The 12,987-nt window shown below is 38.8% G+C and overlaps 1 protein-coding gene across 7 annotated transcripts in view; it reads left to right on the top strand.

The window, feature by feature from the left end:
- NTNG1 (netrin G1) overlaps positions 1-12,987 on the top strand; it is a 266,339-nt gene that overhangs the window by 213,972 nt on the left and 39,380 nt on the right. For 3 of the 7 annotated variants that reach the window (XM_018562731.1, XM_018562732.1, XM_018562733.1), the window contains one exon: positions 11,132-11,299. The exons of the other annotated variants lie outside the window; for them this stretch is intronic. In XM_018562731.1, the coding sequence (XP_018418233.1) occupies positions 11,132-11,299 (168 nt within the window). The remainder of the gene's footprint in view (positions 1-11,131; positions 11,300-12,987) is intronic. 7 annotated transcript variants of the gene reach the window in all.

Raw genomic sequence — 12,987 nt, 5'->3', positions numbered from 1 at the left:
ATTTCAACCAGATTTTGAGTAAACTACACTTAGGGGTAATATTAAACAAATTAAGTGTAGCACTTACTTCAGCAACCTATTAATCATTCCATAACCATATATGTTCCCACTTGGATGCTCCACATATCACATTTGACCTCATCTTTATAGATATGGTCCATCTGAAAAGATGAGCAGCATTTTAGTTGAGGAAAAAGTGTTACAAAGTGGATATATTTCCATTGAAGTAACTGCACGTATTGCACTGGAAACATTGCAATGTGTTTTTAAAGACTTATTGGGGGTGATTTACTAACCTAAACACACGCACGTACTAGGTGCGTGTGCATTTTTACACAGCAAAACGTATTTATCAACCAAACACGAGCAACGTGTCACATTTTCACGCCGTTATGGCGCGTTTTTATGTATTTACGTACGTACGCGTCATGTAGCATGCGCCATAGGCCACACGCCGCTCTAATATCGGCATGCAAGTCTCTAAAACCATATTTCCACTAATGCCATATATGGAAAAATCATGCACATGATTCATATATAATGCTGCTTCACAGTTTAGACAAAAATGGTTAGCTCATGCATTTACATTCCTGCATTCATCAACGCAAGCAACACAACGTAGAGCTAATTTACACAACATCACCTTGCAATTCATGCAGGGCTTTGCACAACACACCTGCTGGGTGTGTACACACTTCAAAGGTGTCTAGATTCCACCAATAGATCATGCTGGGAGGGAACACACTACAGAGGTGTATACTTGTTCGTGGCGTGTTTATAAGGTTAGTAAATCAACCCCACTGTGTCAATTTATATTGGAAAGTGCACATTTAATTGTAAAGCATAAATATTTTTGTAAAATGGGAACATGTGTAGTCCATGGCATGGTTAGAAGGTCATTTAGACTAAGCTCTACACTTTATTTGCTTAATATTATCTATAATATTATATAATATTTTTAGTGTTGGCAGGTCATGACCGAGGAGGTGTTAAGTGACAGGAGCGCAGATGTGCTTATATTTAGTCAACACTTCGGCCTCATTCACAAGACAATCGGCCAGCACGTAAAGCTCTGTGCTGCGTGCATGGCCGTATCGGGCAGCTCCTGGGAAGGACAGGTGCTGCGTGTTATTAGTATGCAGCCCCTGTCCTTCTCTATGGGACTACGCAGCCGTTCACCCCCCTACGCTCACCCGCCCTGCACATCCGTGCAGGTGTCCGTACTCGTACACTGACAGGATGGATCCTGTCTGCGTTCGAGCCGGGACACCCGCACCCGTACGGACGAGCAGGAGGGAGAGCGTAGAGCAGCGTTTGGCCGCGTAGTCCCATAGAGAAAGACACACTGGCTGCCTTCTAATCACACGCAGCACCTGTCCTTCAAGGGAGTTGACCGAGACGGCCGTGCACGCAGCACAGAGCTGTACGTGCCAGCCAATTCTCGTGTGAATGAGGCCTTAGGGGTTGATTTATATAACTTCCACCCAGCCATGCGCAAGGCAAATTCCATTTGCATGGCATTTCCACCATTAAATGGAGCCGAGGAGCATAGGAGGTTTTTATGCCATATGGCTGGGCAGAAGTTTTATAAATTAACCCGTAAACTAGTATTGAGCTTAATTAGCTTACTTTTTTCCAAGCCTTGTTGTAAAAACAGTATATGTGTAATTACCTAGTAACATCACATAGGATGGCATGGTTATCACAAGGAGGTTAAAGTGGCTCTCCCCCTTAAAACCTTTGTTTAACATGAAATTGGGTAAGGGTAGAACCTCAGTTGGGTTTTTATTGCTGTTTTACTTTTCACCTAAATTCCAGTTCCACTGACTTTACAAGAAGTGAGGTGAATCTCCTTATTGCTGACTGTGTCTCCATTGGAGAGGTTCACCATCAATTCCTGTTCTGGTGGCTGAAATTTGCCCATTGAGGAAGAAAACAGCAATAAACATCTAACAGAGTTACAAACGCCACTTCAACGATACATAGGACAGACCACTAATAGTATGGAGAATACCCAATGAACCTAAATTAAAGTGAAATTCTTACTAAAAATTGTATTTACCCTTGCAGAGGGACTAACCCTGCAATGCAAGGGCTAAGTGCTTGTTTTTGCCTAGGTTCAAGAATAACAAAGTTATACTCACCCAATTCTCCGAGCTGGCTGACTGTAACACCGCTCCCCCAAGCCTGTCTACCCTCCACTGCAGCGATGGAATGTCACTCGGCTTCTTCACGTCCAACACACAGTGTATGGAACTTGATGACTCAAGGACCTTAGACTGCTGCAGTGAAGGAGGAGAGAGCTCCGGGACTGAGAGCAAGCCAGCTCAGAGGATCGGATGAGTATGGCTTTTTTATTTTTGAACATAGACAAAAAACAGCACTTAACCCTTGCAGTGTGGGGGGTAGTCCCACTGCAAGGGTTAATAAGATTTTTACCTGGAATACTTAAGTACTGAAAATGAAGACTTTCTAAATTTATATCTAAAACCAGGTTTCCCCCATATTTTTATGATCTACCCTGGTAACAATGACAAGAATACTTTCTGAAGCATGCATTATGGTTTTTAGTATAGCAACACCTGCCTAATCAATGGAAATAGTAGAAAAAACATTTGCAGTAAATTTTAGCATTGTACCATGGATGTTGATATTTTAATTATTGAGAATTATGTGATACATCAAATGGTGTCAGTGTTAATTTAGTACTGTCTGTAATTCAGAACAGAACATGTAAATGCGTAATTTCTCTTTTAAACTTTCACATTTGAAATTCCTAGTAGAGTAAGCCATTTATTCAGTCAATGACAAGTTCACTTTGATTTTCTTTGTACATTTCCACGTTGTTGTTTAAATGGCTGTTTAAATTGTGCCGGCGCATAGAAGAGGGTGAGCTTTTCTCGTTAAGTGGTAATTGGGAAGGACAGGCGGCAGAGGTTACAGGATCCACTATACAGTATCTGTCATTCTCAAGCAGTCTAAAAGTGTGCAAACAGCCTGATCCAATCCCTCTATGGTAGGCAGAAATAATATAACATTTTGACCTCAGCTTATGGACAAGAGCTGGCATGCGTCTGTTTTCCATCCCAAGATAATGCTTTCTATAATAGGATTATTACACTATATTACTTCTCCCGCACCGTGCCCTAATATCAGGGCCATCTACAATTAATTTACATAACACACGCTGATTTTCCAGTTGGAAATCAAACCCAATAAATTTGGAAACAATTTCTATTTTTTTTCCTTTCACAGTTCATGGAGATTTCATCACATTTAAATGTTTTTCAAAACAGAGGCATCCCTTCCTTATGAAAAAAACTGTAATACATTTCTAGTTTAGGATTTCCTATTCAGATGCATACCCACCTTTAAAAAAAAAATGCACACAAATGCAAATGGAAAAGAAAATGTGCATTTATTTATTTTTGCCTTCTAACCTGCAAAATATTGCAACCAGGATCAGTGGTTCACGGATGCGATGCACAAGCTGCAACAGACTATTATCCTCCAGCCCCAGGTCCCTGCTGTGGCATGGACCTTCAGTTAAAAGGCTGGAGGAAGTAATGAATGGGCAGAGAGTGCGGTGACATCACCCACTTATACTCCTTTCTTTTTATTTGCAGATCCTGTGAATAGATCTGCAAAATAATTCCTTTATATGAAAACTGTATTACGAAGAAGAGCCCAGTGAATCAACTAAATTTGAGAATTGGGGCTGGTTAGTGAAACCATGCTTTATGTTACACCCTAAATATGGGTGCAACATAAAACACGGCCCCAGAGGTGGAATACTCTTTCAAGGGATATATCTTAAATTCCAAATCCAGTTTAAAGAAAAAAAAGTTTTAAATAAATTGAAATAAATAACAATGTATCGCTACCATACTTACCTCCTCTTTGGCTCCGTGCCCCACAGAAACTCTGCTCTATCCTGCTGCTGACACTGATCTTTTTAGATGAATGATACTCATAGCATCATTCAACCAACTTCATGTGAGCTGAGGTCATAATGGACATACTCACTGATTGTGTGGAATGTTGCTAATGTCATTACATCAACTCTATGTTTCATTAGGCAGTGTCCACCGCCAGAGGGAATAAGCTGTATTTTTCAGACATCAAATCATTTCATACATTATATACTCTTTTTCTGTCTGGCAAGACACTCTGTTCACAACCAAACCACTGGAAGGGACATATACTATATTGCCAAAAGTATTCAGACACCTGTCTTTACACGCACATGAACTTTAATGGCATCCCAGTTTTAGTCTGTAGGGTTCACTATTGAGTTGGCCCACCCTTTGCAGCTATAGCAACTTCACCTGTTCTGGGAAGGCATCCACAAGGTTTAGGAGTGTGTCTATGGGAATGTTTGACCATTCTTCCAGAAGCGCATTTGTGAGGCCAGGTACTGATGTTGGACGAGAACGGCTGGCTCGCAGTCGCAGTCGCTGCTCTAATTCATCCCAAAGGTGTTCTATCGGGTTGAGGACAGGACCCTGTGCAAACCAGTCAAGTTCCTCCGCCCAAAACTCGCTCATTCATGTCTTTAGGGACCTTGCTTTGTGCACTGGTGTGCAGTCATGTTGGAATGGGAAGGGGCCATCCCCAAACTGTTCCCACAAAGTTGGGAGCATGAAATTGTCCAAAATGTCTTGGTATGCTGATGCCTTAAGAGTTCCCTTCACTGGAACTGGAACCCCTGAAAAACAACCCCACACCATAATCCCCCCTCCGCCAAACTTTACACTTAGCACAATGCAGTCAGGCAAGTACCGTTCTCCTGGCAACTGCCCAAACCCAGACACGTCAATTGGATTGCCAGACAGAGAAGCGTGATTCGTCACTCCAGAGAACATGTCTCCACTTCTCTAGAGTCCAGTGGTGACGTGCTTTACACCACTGCATCCGACACTTTGCATTGCACTTAGTGATGTAAGGCTTGGATGCAGCTGCTCGGACATGGAACCCATTCAATGAAGCTCTCTACGCACTGTTGTTGTGCCAATCAGAAGGCCACACAAAGTTTGGAGGTCTGTAGCTATTGACTCTGCAGACAGTTGGCGACTTCTGCGCACTGTGCGCTTCATCATGTGCTGACCCCACTTTGTCATTTCACGTGGCCTACCACTTCGTGGCTGAGTTGCTGTTGTTTCCAGTTGCTTCCACTTTGTTATAATACCACTAACAGTTGACCATGGAATATTTAGTAGCAAGGAAAGTTCACGGATGGACTTATTGCACAGGTGGCAACACATCACGGTACACACTTGAATTCATTGAGCTCCTGAGAGCAACCCATTCTTTCACAAATGTTTGTAGAAACAGTCTCCATACCTAAGTGCTTGATTTTATACACCTGTGGCCATGGAGGTGATTGGAGCACCTGAATCCAATGATTTGAAGGGGTGTCCCAATACTTTTGACAGTATAATATACACCCCTCCAAATCATTGGATTCCGTGACATTTCCTTGCTACAAAATATTCCACGGTCAACTGCTGTTAGTGGTGTTATAACAAAGGGGAAGCAACTGGGAGCAACAGCAACTCAGCCACGAAGTGGTAGGCCACGTAAACTTACAGAGTGGGGTCAGAGCGTGCTGAAGCGCACAGTGCGCAGAAGTCGCCAACTGTCTGCAGAGTCAATAGCTACAGACATCCAAACTTCATGTGGCCTTCAGATTGGCACAACAACAATGCGTAGAGAGCTTCGTGGAATGGGTTTCCGTGGCCAAGCAGCTGCATCCAAGCCTTACATCACCAAGTGCAATGTAAAGCGTTGGATACAGTGGTGTAAACCACGCTGCCACTGGACTCTAGAGAAGTGGAGACATGTTCTCTGGAGTGATGAGTCATGCTTTTCTGTCTGGCAATCCGATGGAAGTGTCTGGGTTTGGCGGTTGCCAGGAGAACGGTACTTGCCTGACTGCATTGTGCCAAGTGGAAGCTTTGGTTTATATATAGATATATATTGATATATATCTATATATATATATACATACACACACATTGCTTTCTGCTCTGCAGTGCTATAAAATGACTGTGTTTTACTGCTCCTCACAAAGTCTAACTATTTAAAAATCTAAAAATAGTGTCGGAAAACACAGAAAGAAATTGCATTCCCTACACAGATGTTATCTTATTTCAACAGTGATTAAGCAGTTAGAGAAATTGTAGTAGGTAATCTAGACAGCATTTGGTGGCTAATTTACAAATTTCTGAATGTACTACAATATCAAAAAGAAGAGCAATGGAAAAGCAAACATGTATAAATGTGACATGTTTTAAAAAAAATCACTCCAATGTTAGCATTGCAGTAGTATTTATCTGCTCACTAAAATACACATAATTTTTTTTCTTTAAACAGCATACAACATCTTGAAAGCAGGAGGGTTGGGGGAGGTAGTAGAAAATGTGCTTTTATATTCAATAATTAGAGCTGAGTTCCAGGATTCTTACCACTGCAACGGTTTAATGTGTGTTAAGTCTAGGGCTAGAGGAATAAGTTGTAAGGCTTAGCTTATTCCTAGTACCAGCAGGCTTCCACCAAGCTGTGTAACCAGTCCCCCAAAGCCTCTTTTCTTCTGTGCTCTGGCTGGTGGTTACACTCTGACATCATGTCTTACAATGCCAGACCAGCAGCCGTGCATTGTGCATGAGGATGGTGAGGGCCCACCCACAACCCAGAGCATCAGAGAGAAGGGTGATAGAAACCTGCCAGAGTGAGAAATAAGGTAAGTATTACAGGTTATACCTCTACCCCTAGATTTAATGAGCAGTTAACCCTTGAAGTGCGAGGGGGCCTCACTGCAAGGGTTTTACCTTTACTTCTTGGCATGTGTGCTTTCATTGACCCTTACAATACAATGTATTAAGGAAAGGTTCTGTGAGAATTAGATGTATTAGGCTCCATAGGCATTCAATATCTCAAAATTGATCAGACTTTTCTGGTTATCTACGTGGGAATAGACAGGGGAGTTGGGCGCCTTATATGTTGATAGTCAAATCATAAAGCTGCAGTATAATGTACAGGTACATTGTGAGTTAACACTTGTCTTATTGTATTAGATTATAGAGGTGTGCAATGTCCACTAGGAAGCAAAGGACAGCGACACATAACATAAAACAAATCCAAACCAATTCATTGTCTGTTCCCTGCAAAGGATAAACAAAGGTATTCTGTATCAACCCATAGACCAACAGACCTAAATTGTATATTAATTCATACCTACAATATTCACAGAGATACATATAAATATTTAGATGCTTATTAAGGCAGTGGTGATAGAATATATATTTTCCAAACCCAAACTGTCTTTCTATAAAGGAATCCTATTGAGGGACAGAACATATGTTTAGCCTGAGATGGCTGACAATATAAACAAAATAGGTTGTACACTTATACAATTGATAATGTGTAGCTTATTGATGTTAAATACAACATCAAGTGCTTCAAGTGTGGTATCTTGTGCTGCTTTTAAGTTTTGTGGTTGAAAGAGAATATCGTCTTTAGTAATAATTGCCTAGAAAGCCTTTGAAAATACACATTAGCCATTCTCCTCAACACTTCAAAAATTGTTCAAAAGAGTTGTTTGCCTCCTTTCTAACCTTTGGGACATAAAAAAAAATCTTGTAACTTAGCTAAATTAAGTGGCAATTGCTGGATTTGACAATACTCCCTTTGGCAATTGAGCCTTTAGAAAAATTCTATAGAGGTGCTGCGTATATCTAGCAGAGAGTAATCCAGATCAATAAACTTAATTCTTGACATAACAAGACAGAAGTAATGACTGAGAACTGGTAGATTTGTAAATTTGGTTTTGCAATTAATTAGCGATTTGTTTTTGCTCTTAGGTAGATTACTCTACCAGAATGCAATATTAGGTATACTGTATATACTTAATGCTACTGTTCTTTGGGTTTGAATACCTACTTTTTTATTGTTAAATTAAAACTTGTTAAATCTGGCATGAAGCAAACTTTGGAGCTTCACTTACTAGAAGTCTTATTCCCTTTTTTATACATTTTTAGCAATGGTAGACTTATCATTATTACAGAATTACTATTCTAGTGCTAAAGCTGCACTGAAAATATTATAACAATAAAAGGAAGTGTTATCTTTATAAAATTATCAAACAATACAAGTATAGCTTTGATCTCACCAGCATCCTTTTCCTTTCCATACTTGCTTCGATTCTGAATGTTGTCCTGAATAATAAATAGAAGGACAGATCAAGTTGCCTAAAGATGAGTCTTGCACTGACTCAAGTGAAGGCCATCATTTCTGTTTCAATATGTTTTTATTGAGTAATACAAGTTACAATGCAAAAACATTAGGTCGTATATTAGGCATATAATAAGAACATACACATCCTGGAGTCACAATAATATATAAAGTAAACTCATCTTTCCCGCAGTGGAGACCAAAGGCCATCAATAGTAGCAGAGGTCAGCTATCAGAAATTAAGTCCTAGTGTATTTTTTATTAGTCCCCAAAATCTAATTTTTTTAAGACTATTTTTATATTGCTTGTGGCCTTTGGTGTTAGATATGTGACAATGAGTAATGTGAGTAAAGGAATAGACTGCCACTGGTTCAGGTCACTCCTATCATCCCTGCTGCAATCTGTTCAGGTATTTTAGTAGATTTGTTACCTCTTCATGCATACGGTATATGCAAGATACATAAATTATAGCACAAACCGATGAATGCTGCATGGACAGCATCACAAAGACAGCCTAATCCCTACAGCCTAATCGCTGATGCGTTTCACACTGAATAGCGCTTCCTCATAGAGTAGTGTTTAGCTGAAAATAAACTTTTTGTATGTGCAGAATTCTATGATTTATGCCATTATCCGTGTTTCATATATATCACAGAGTGAATGATATCTTTCATAACTGTGAAAATCAAACAAGAACCCTTTCAGCTACTATGGCAACTGCTGAAGCAGTGGTGGTCTGTTCACTTTTTCTTCACTTTTTATGAATCAGCTGCATTGTGTTCTAATGTTACATAATACACTAGAGCATGTTCTGATGTTGTAGCTTGCAATAAGCCAAGGTTGTTTGCAAGTACAGTCAATATGAATACAGTTTATGAGAGACATATAGTTGAACTTACTAAGGGTAATGTATTTTGTAAAGTTAATGTAAATACATATTTGGATATAATATTACCAATGCACATTATGCAGTAAATAGTTCATATAACATTTCAGTTATTGACTTTTATGATTAGCCATGTAAGAATAGACAAGGATATAGGGCACATGGGTGTTGGATGATAATTACATCATATAGCTAGATTGTATGGAAAAGCACCAAGTACACAGCAAGTGAACACTTCGCTTATGTAGTATTGAGATGCTCAACTTAAGGGTGCCATGCCTACTAGGCAGGGAAGAATAGGAAGCTGTAAAAGTGTAGTGGGTCAATATAAGGACGATAATCATTTAAGCACAGGGTCACACAATAAAAGACATATTATCTGCTTAGTGCCCAAGCATGTTGGGGTTCGGCTACAATATACATTTAATTAGATTGTGCAAATGGAATATTGGAAAGCTGCAAGAACTCTTACTAAGCATTTTGGTTTTGAAGCATACAAAATACAGTTGAATTTCAATCGTAAGTCCTAATACACATATATAGTCTACCCATGCAAAAATGATCAGTGGACATTGTTTAAGGAAAGAAGTAGAGAAGAAGAACTGACTGGAGGGTCTAGTCTGCTGTTGATATTAGATATAATAAATTATTGCTGGATCCGAAACTACAATTGTTATTTCCACAAACTCCTCCTAATTGTGCCTGCTTCTTTCACCTCATTGAATCTGTGTCTACCTTCTGTTTCATTTCTTTCATGATGCTCATCTGCTTTGCTGTGCAGTTCATGTGACCTTATTTATAGCCTTTAATGGTCTGCAAACAGGGAACTATGTGTACCTGACTATGTTCAATGGGCATTCACTTAGTAATTCCAGGTTTATGCCTGGTAAAAAGGTTGATATTATTATTATTATTATTATTATTATTATTATTATTATTTACAACATTGCACATTTTATCACTTTAAATGTTGAAGGGTGGAGAAGGTATATGAATATAATCACCACTGCCTGTTTCTTAATAGCCCTATGTTTGTTTTAAAAAGGAAGATGAATATAAATATTATTTATTACACTTTTCATTCCTGCCCATTTTTATAAGAACTGGAAAGTTAAAACCATTTTCCTACTCAGCTACATTAAAATGTCAGTGCTCATTTGTGAGTAACAATGCCAAGTCCTCAACTCTCCATTTGAGACTTCAGTAACTGTCGTATTTTATTGGATGGTTCAATTACTTTATCCAATAAAAATGATTGGTGAAGTGATAAGATCACATTTCTGCCATTATTGAGACTCACATATATAAAACTCAAGCAAAAGAAAAATTAAGCTTTTACCTATAACCACCAGACAGGCGTTAACATTTACTTTCTAACCTGCTCTAAGGAAATGGCATTTTGAATTGTTAATATGCAGAGTATCCATCATTTTTAACCACTGTGGAGTTTGTAAATGAGCCCAAGTATATATTCAGCTGGGCTTTATTTCGTTCTGATAGGGCTTATGGTAGCAGGATGCAACATCCCATTTTGCTGCATTTTATAACTGTAAACTAATAATATATTTATATACTTTATAAAACATATTAGAAAAAGAGACTGCAAAAGAATAAAATAATTACAGTCATTGTCTTACCAGGACTGAAAAACTAGTAAATAATGATTCTGCATTTTACTGTGGATGTTTTCAGACCAGCTGTAATATTCTCTATATAATATTTAATCATATTATGGTGACTGAGTGCCTGTCAAAGTTCTCCTATGGCCAGGGGGCTGTTTATTGAACTCATGTAGTACCACCCTTGGTGAAATCTAAGGCAACTCTGTTTGATTTTAGTATGATGTTTAGTATAAAAATGTTTCAGTCAGCACCATTTTATTTTAATGAATGCCCGCGTAGTTTCAGTATCACAACCTCATGCTGACATTTACCACCCTATCCCCGCACACAATCCTTACCAAGCATGCCTTCTCTCTTTCTCTCTTTCTCCCCTTACCTACTTCCTCACAAGATTGCTATTGCTACGGGCACTCCAGCCGCTGCACTTACATCGAGGTTGTAAACACGGCGGTCTGCGTGGGCTGCAGACACAACACTCATGGCCAACAGTGTGAAAAGTGCAAGAAAGGCTTCCACAGAAATGGGTCTGCCAAACTGGATGATGTAAATGTATGCCTAGGTCAGTTTCTGTATACTGGTCATGCACCAGAAAAAATGTATGCATGGCGGGGATGGACATAAAGGGGTATGAGTGCCTACCTAATATTGAATTTGCAATTGTGCTATATCACCTATGTTCTTGTCCTGTATTAGATACGTTCTTGTTTGTAGCTTTTTAGGTATGTATCTTTAATTAATAATTTACCAAGACAGAAAGATGCTGATTACATCAACAAAGATACTAAGAGGCATGGAAGTATTTTATGTATTGTGCCAATTTTAATCCTTGGTTAATGACAATTCCTTACATCTGTACAAATCTAATAGAGCCGTGTATTGTTAAGGATTTGAAAATTACATGACGCAACGTTTACTAATCATTCAAGAACATAAAACCCAAACTATGGTGTATTTACCTATCTGTGGTTGCTCTGACATCATCATATAGATACCTTTTATTTTTATGCACAACTTGTTTTTTAGTTTTTGTCACTACAGGTTAAGTGTTTTGAGTTTTATTATCTGATTGAATTTCACACATATGGGATGTTAAAACTAGTAGTATACTAACTCCATGGGGTTGATGTACTAAAGGCAAATAGGATGTTCATTTTCCAAAAGCATTTTCAATTTACCCTTAGTTTAGAGAATGAGGCGAAGCTCTGCTGACTTCCATCATCCGATCATGGGCAAGCAAAAAATACTGTGTTTTTTTTAATTTTCTTTGCATGTGAATGAGTCTTTTTTTTTCTAACATTCAATAAGCTAAGGGAAATTTTCCTTGCAAAGTGAAAATTCCCTGTACTGTGAACAGCCTATTTGAACATTGAACAGCCTGTCAGATGGAAGCTTAAATCAGCTCCCATCTGACAGACAATAATTTTCAAGAAATCCAGAAGTTGTTCTGCCAAAGTAATTAAAGCAACCCTTTCCTTAGCCAATGTTTATTGAAACCACCGCCTACTACTACCACATATGAAATAATCAGCTTATAAACACTTCACCAAAAATCAGCCAAAATAAAAAATCAGCCTTAAGACAAAGACTTAACTACTGACTAGAAGTCTAGACTTGCGTATTAGTAATTGCAGTATTAGTCTGTGCATTTGAGGGAAATAAGGAGTGCATATGTAACAGCTGATAAAGATATATACTATGCTTACAAACGTTGGGAATGGAAAGGTCCAGTGACTAGATCATTAAGATTTGTCAATAAGTATGTAGCTAAATCTGTTAAATACCTATTCAGCAAATGCTCAAGGCAAGTGTCAAAAACTACTGTTTTAAGTTAGTGGAAAAGGAGTCTCTTAAGAGTACTTCACCTGTGAAATCACAGAAAAGATACCAGAAAGACACTGCTGGGAAGGCAAACTGTAATAATAATAATAAATGCCCTAGCTGGAGTGAAAAGGACTTCAGAAGACATTAACAAAAATAACCCCACGATAATATACTGATTGTGAATATTCAAGTTGGTCTATTGGGCAGCATTGTGTATATTGTGTAGGGTCAGTGATCCTAACGCTTAAAGAATTCTGAACCAGAATGGAATGTTATTTTCACTATCTCATTTGATAGTGTGTGTATATATATATATATATATATACTATGTAGAGAGAGAGAGAGAGAGAGAGAGAGAGAGAGAGAGAGAGAGAGAGAGAGAGAGAGAGCTGAGGGAGGAGAGAGAGAGAGAGAGAGAGAGAGCTG

Source organism: Nanorana parkeri, unplaced genomic scaffold (genome assembly GCF_000935625.1).
Source record: "Nanorana parkeri isolate BGI_ZX_2015 unplaced genomic scaffold, ASM93562v1 scaffold595, whole genome shotgun sequence".
Taxonomy (NCBI): domain Eukaryota; kingdom Metazoa; phylum Chordata; class Amphibia; order Anura; family Dicroglossidae; genus Nanorana; species Nanorana parkeri.
Note: the sequence above shows the minus strand (reverse complement) of the source record. Positions and strands in the feature narration are given on the sequence as shown.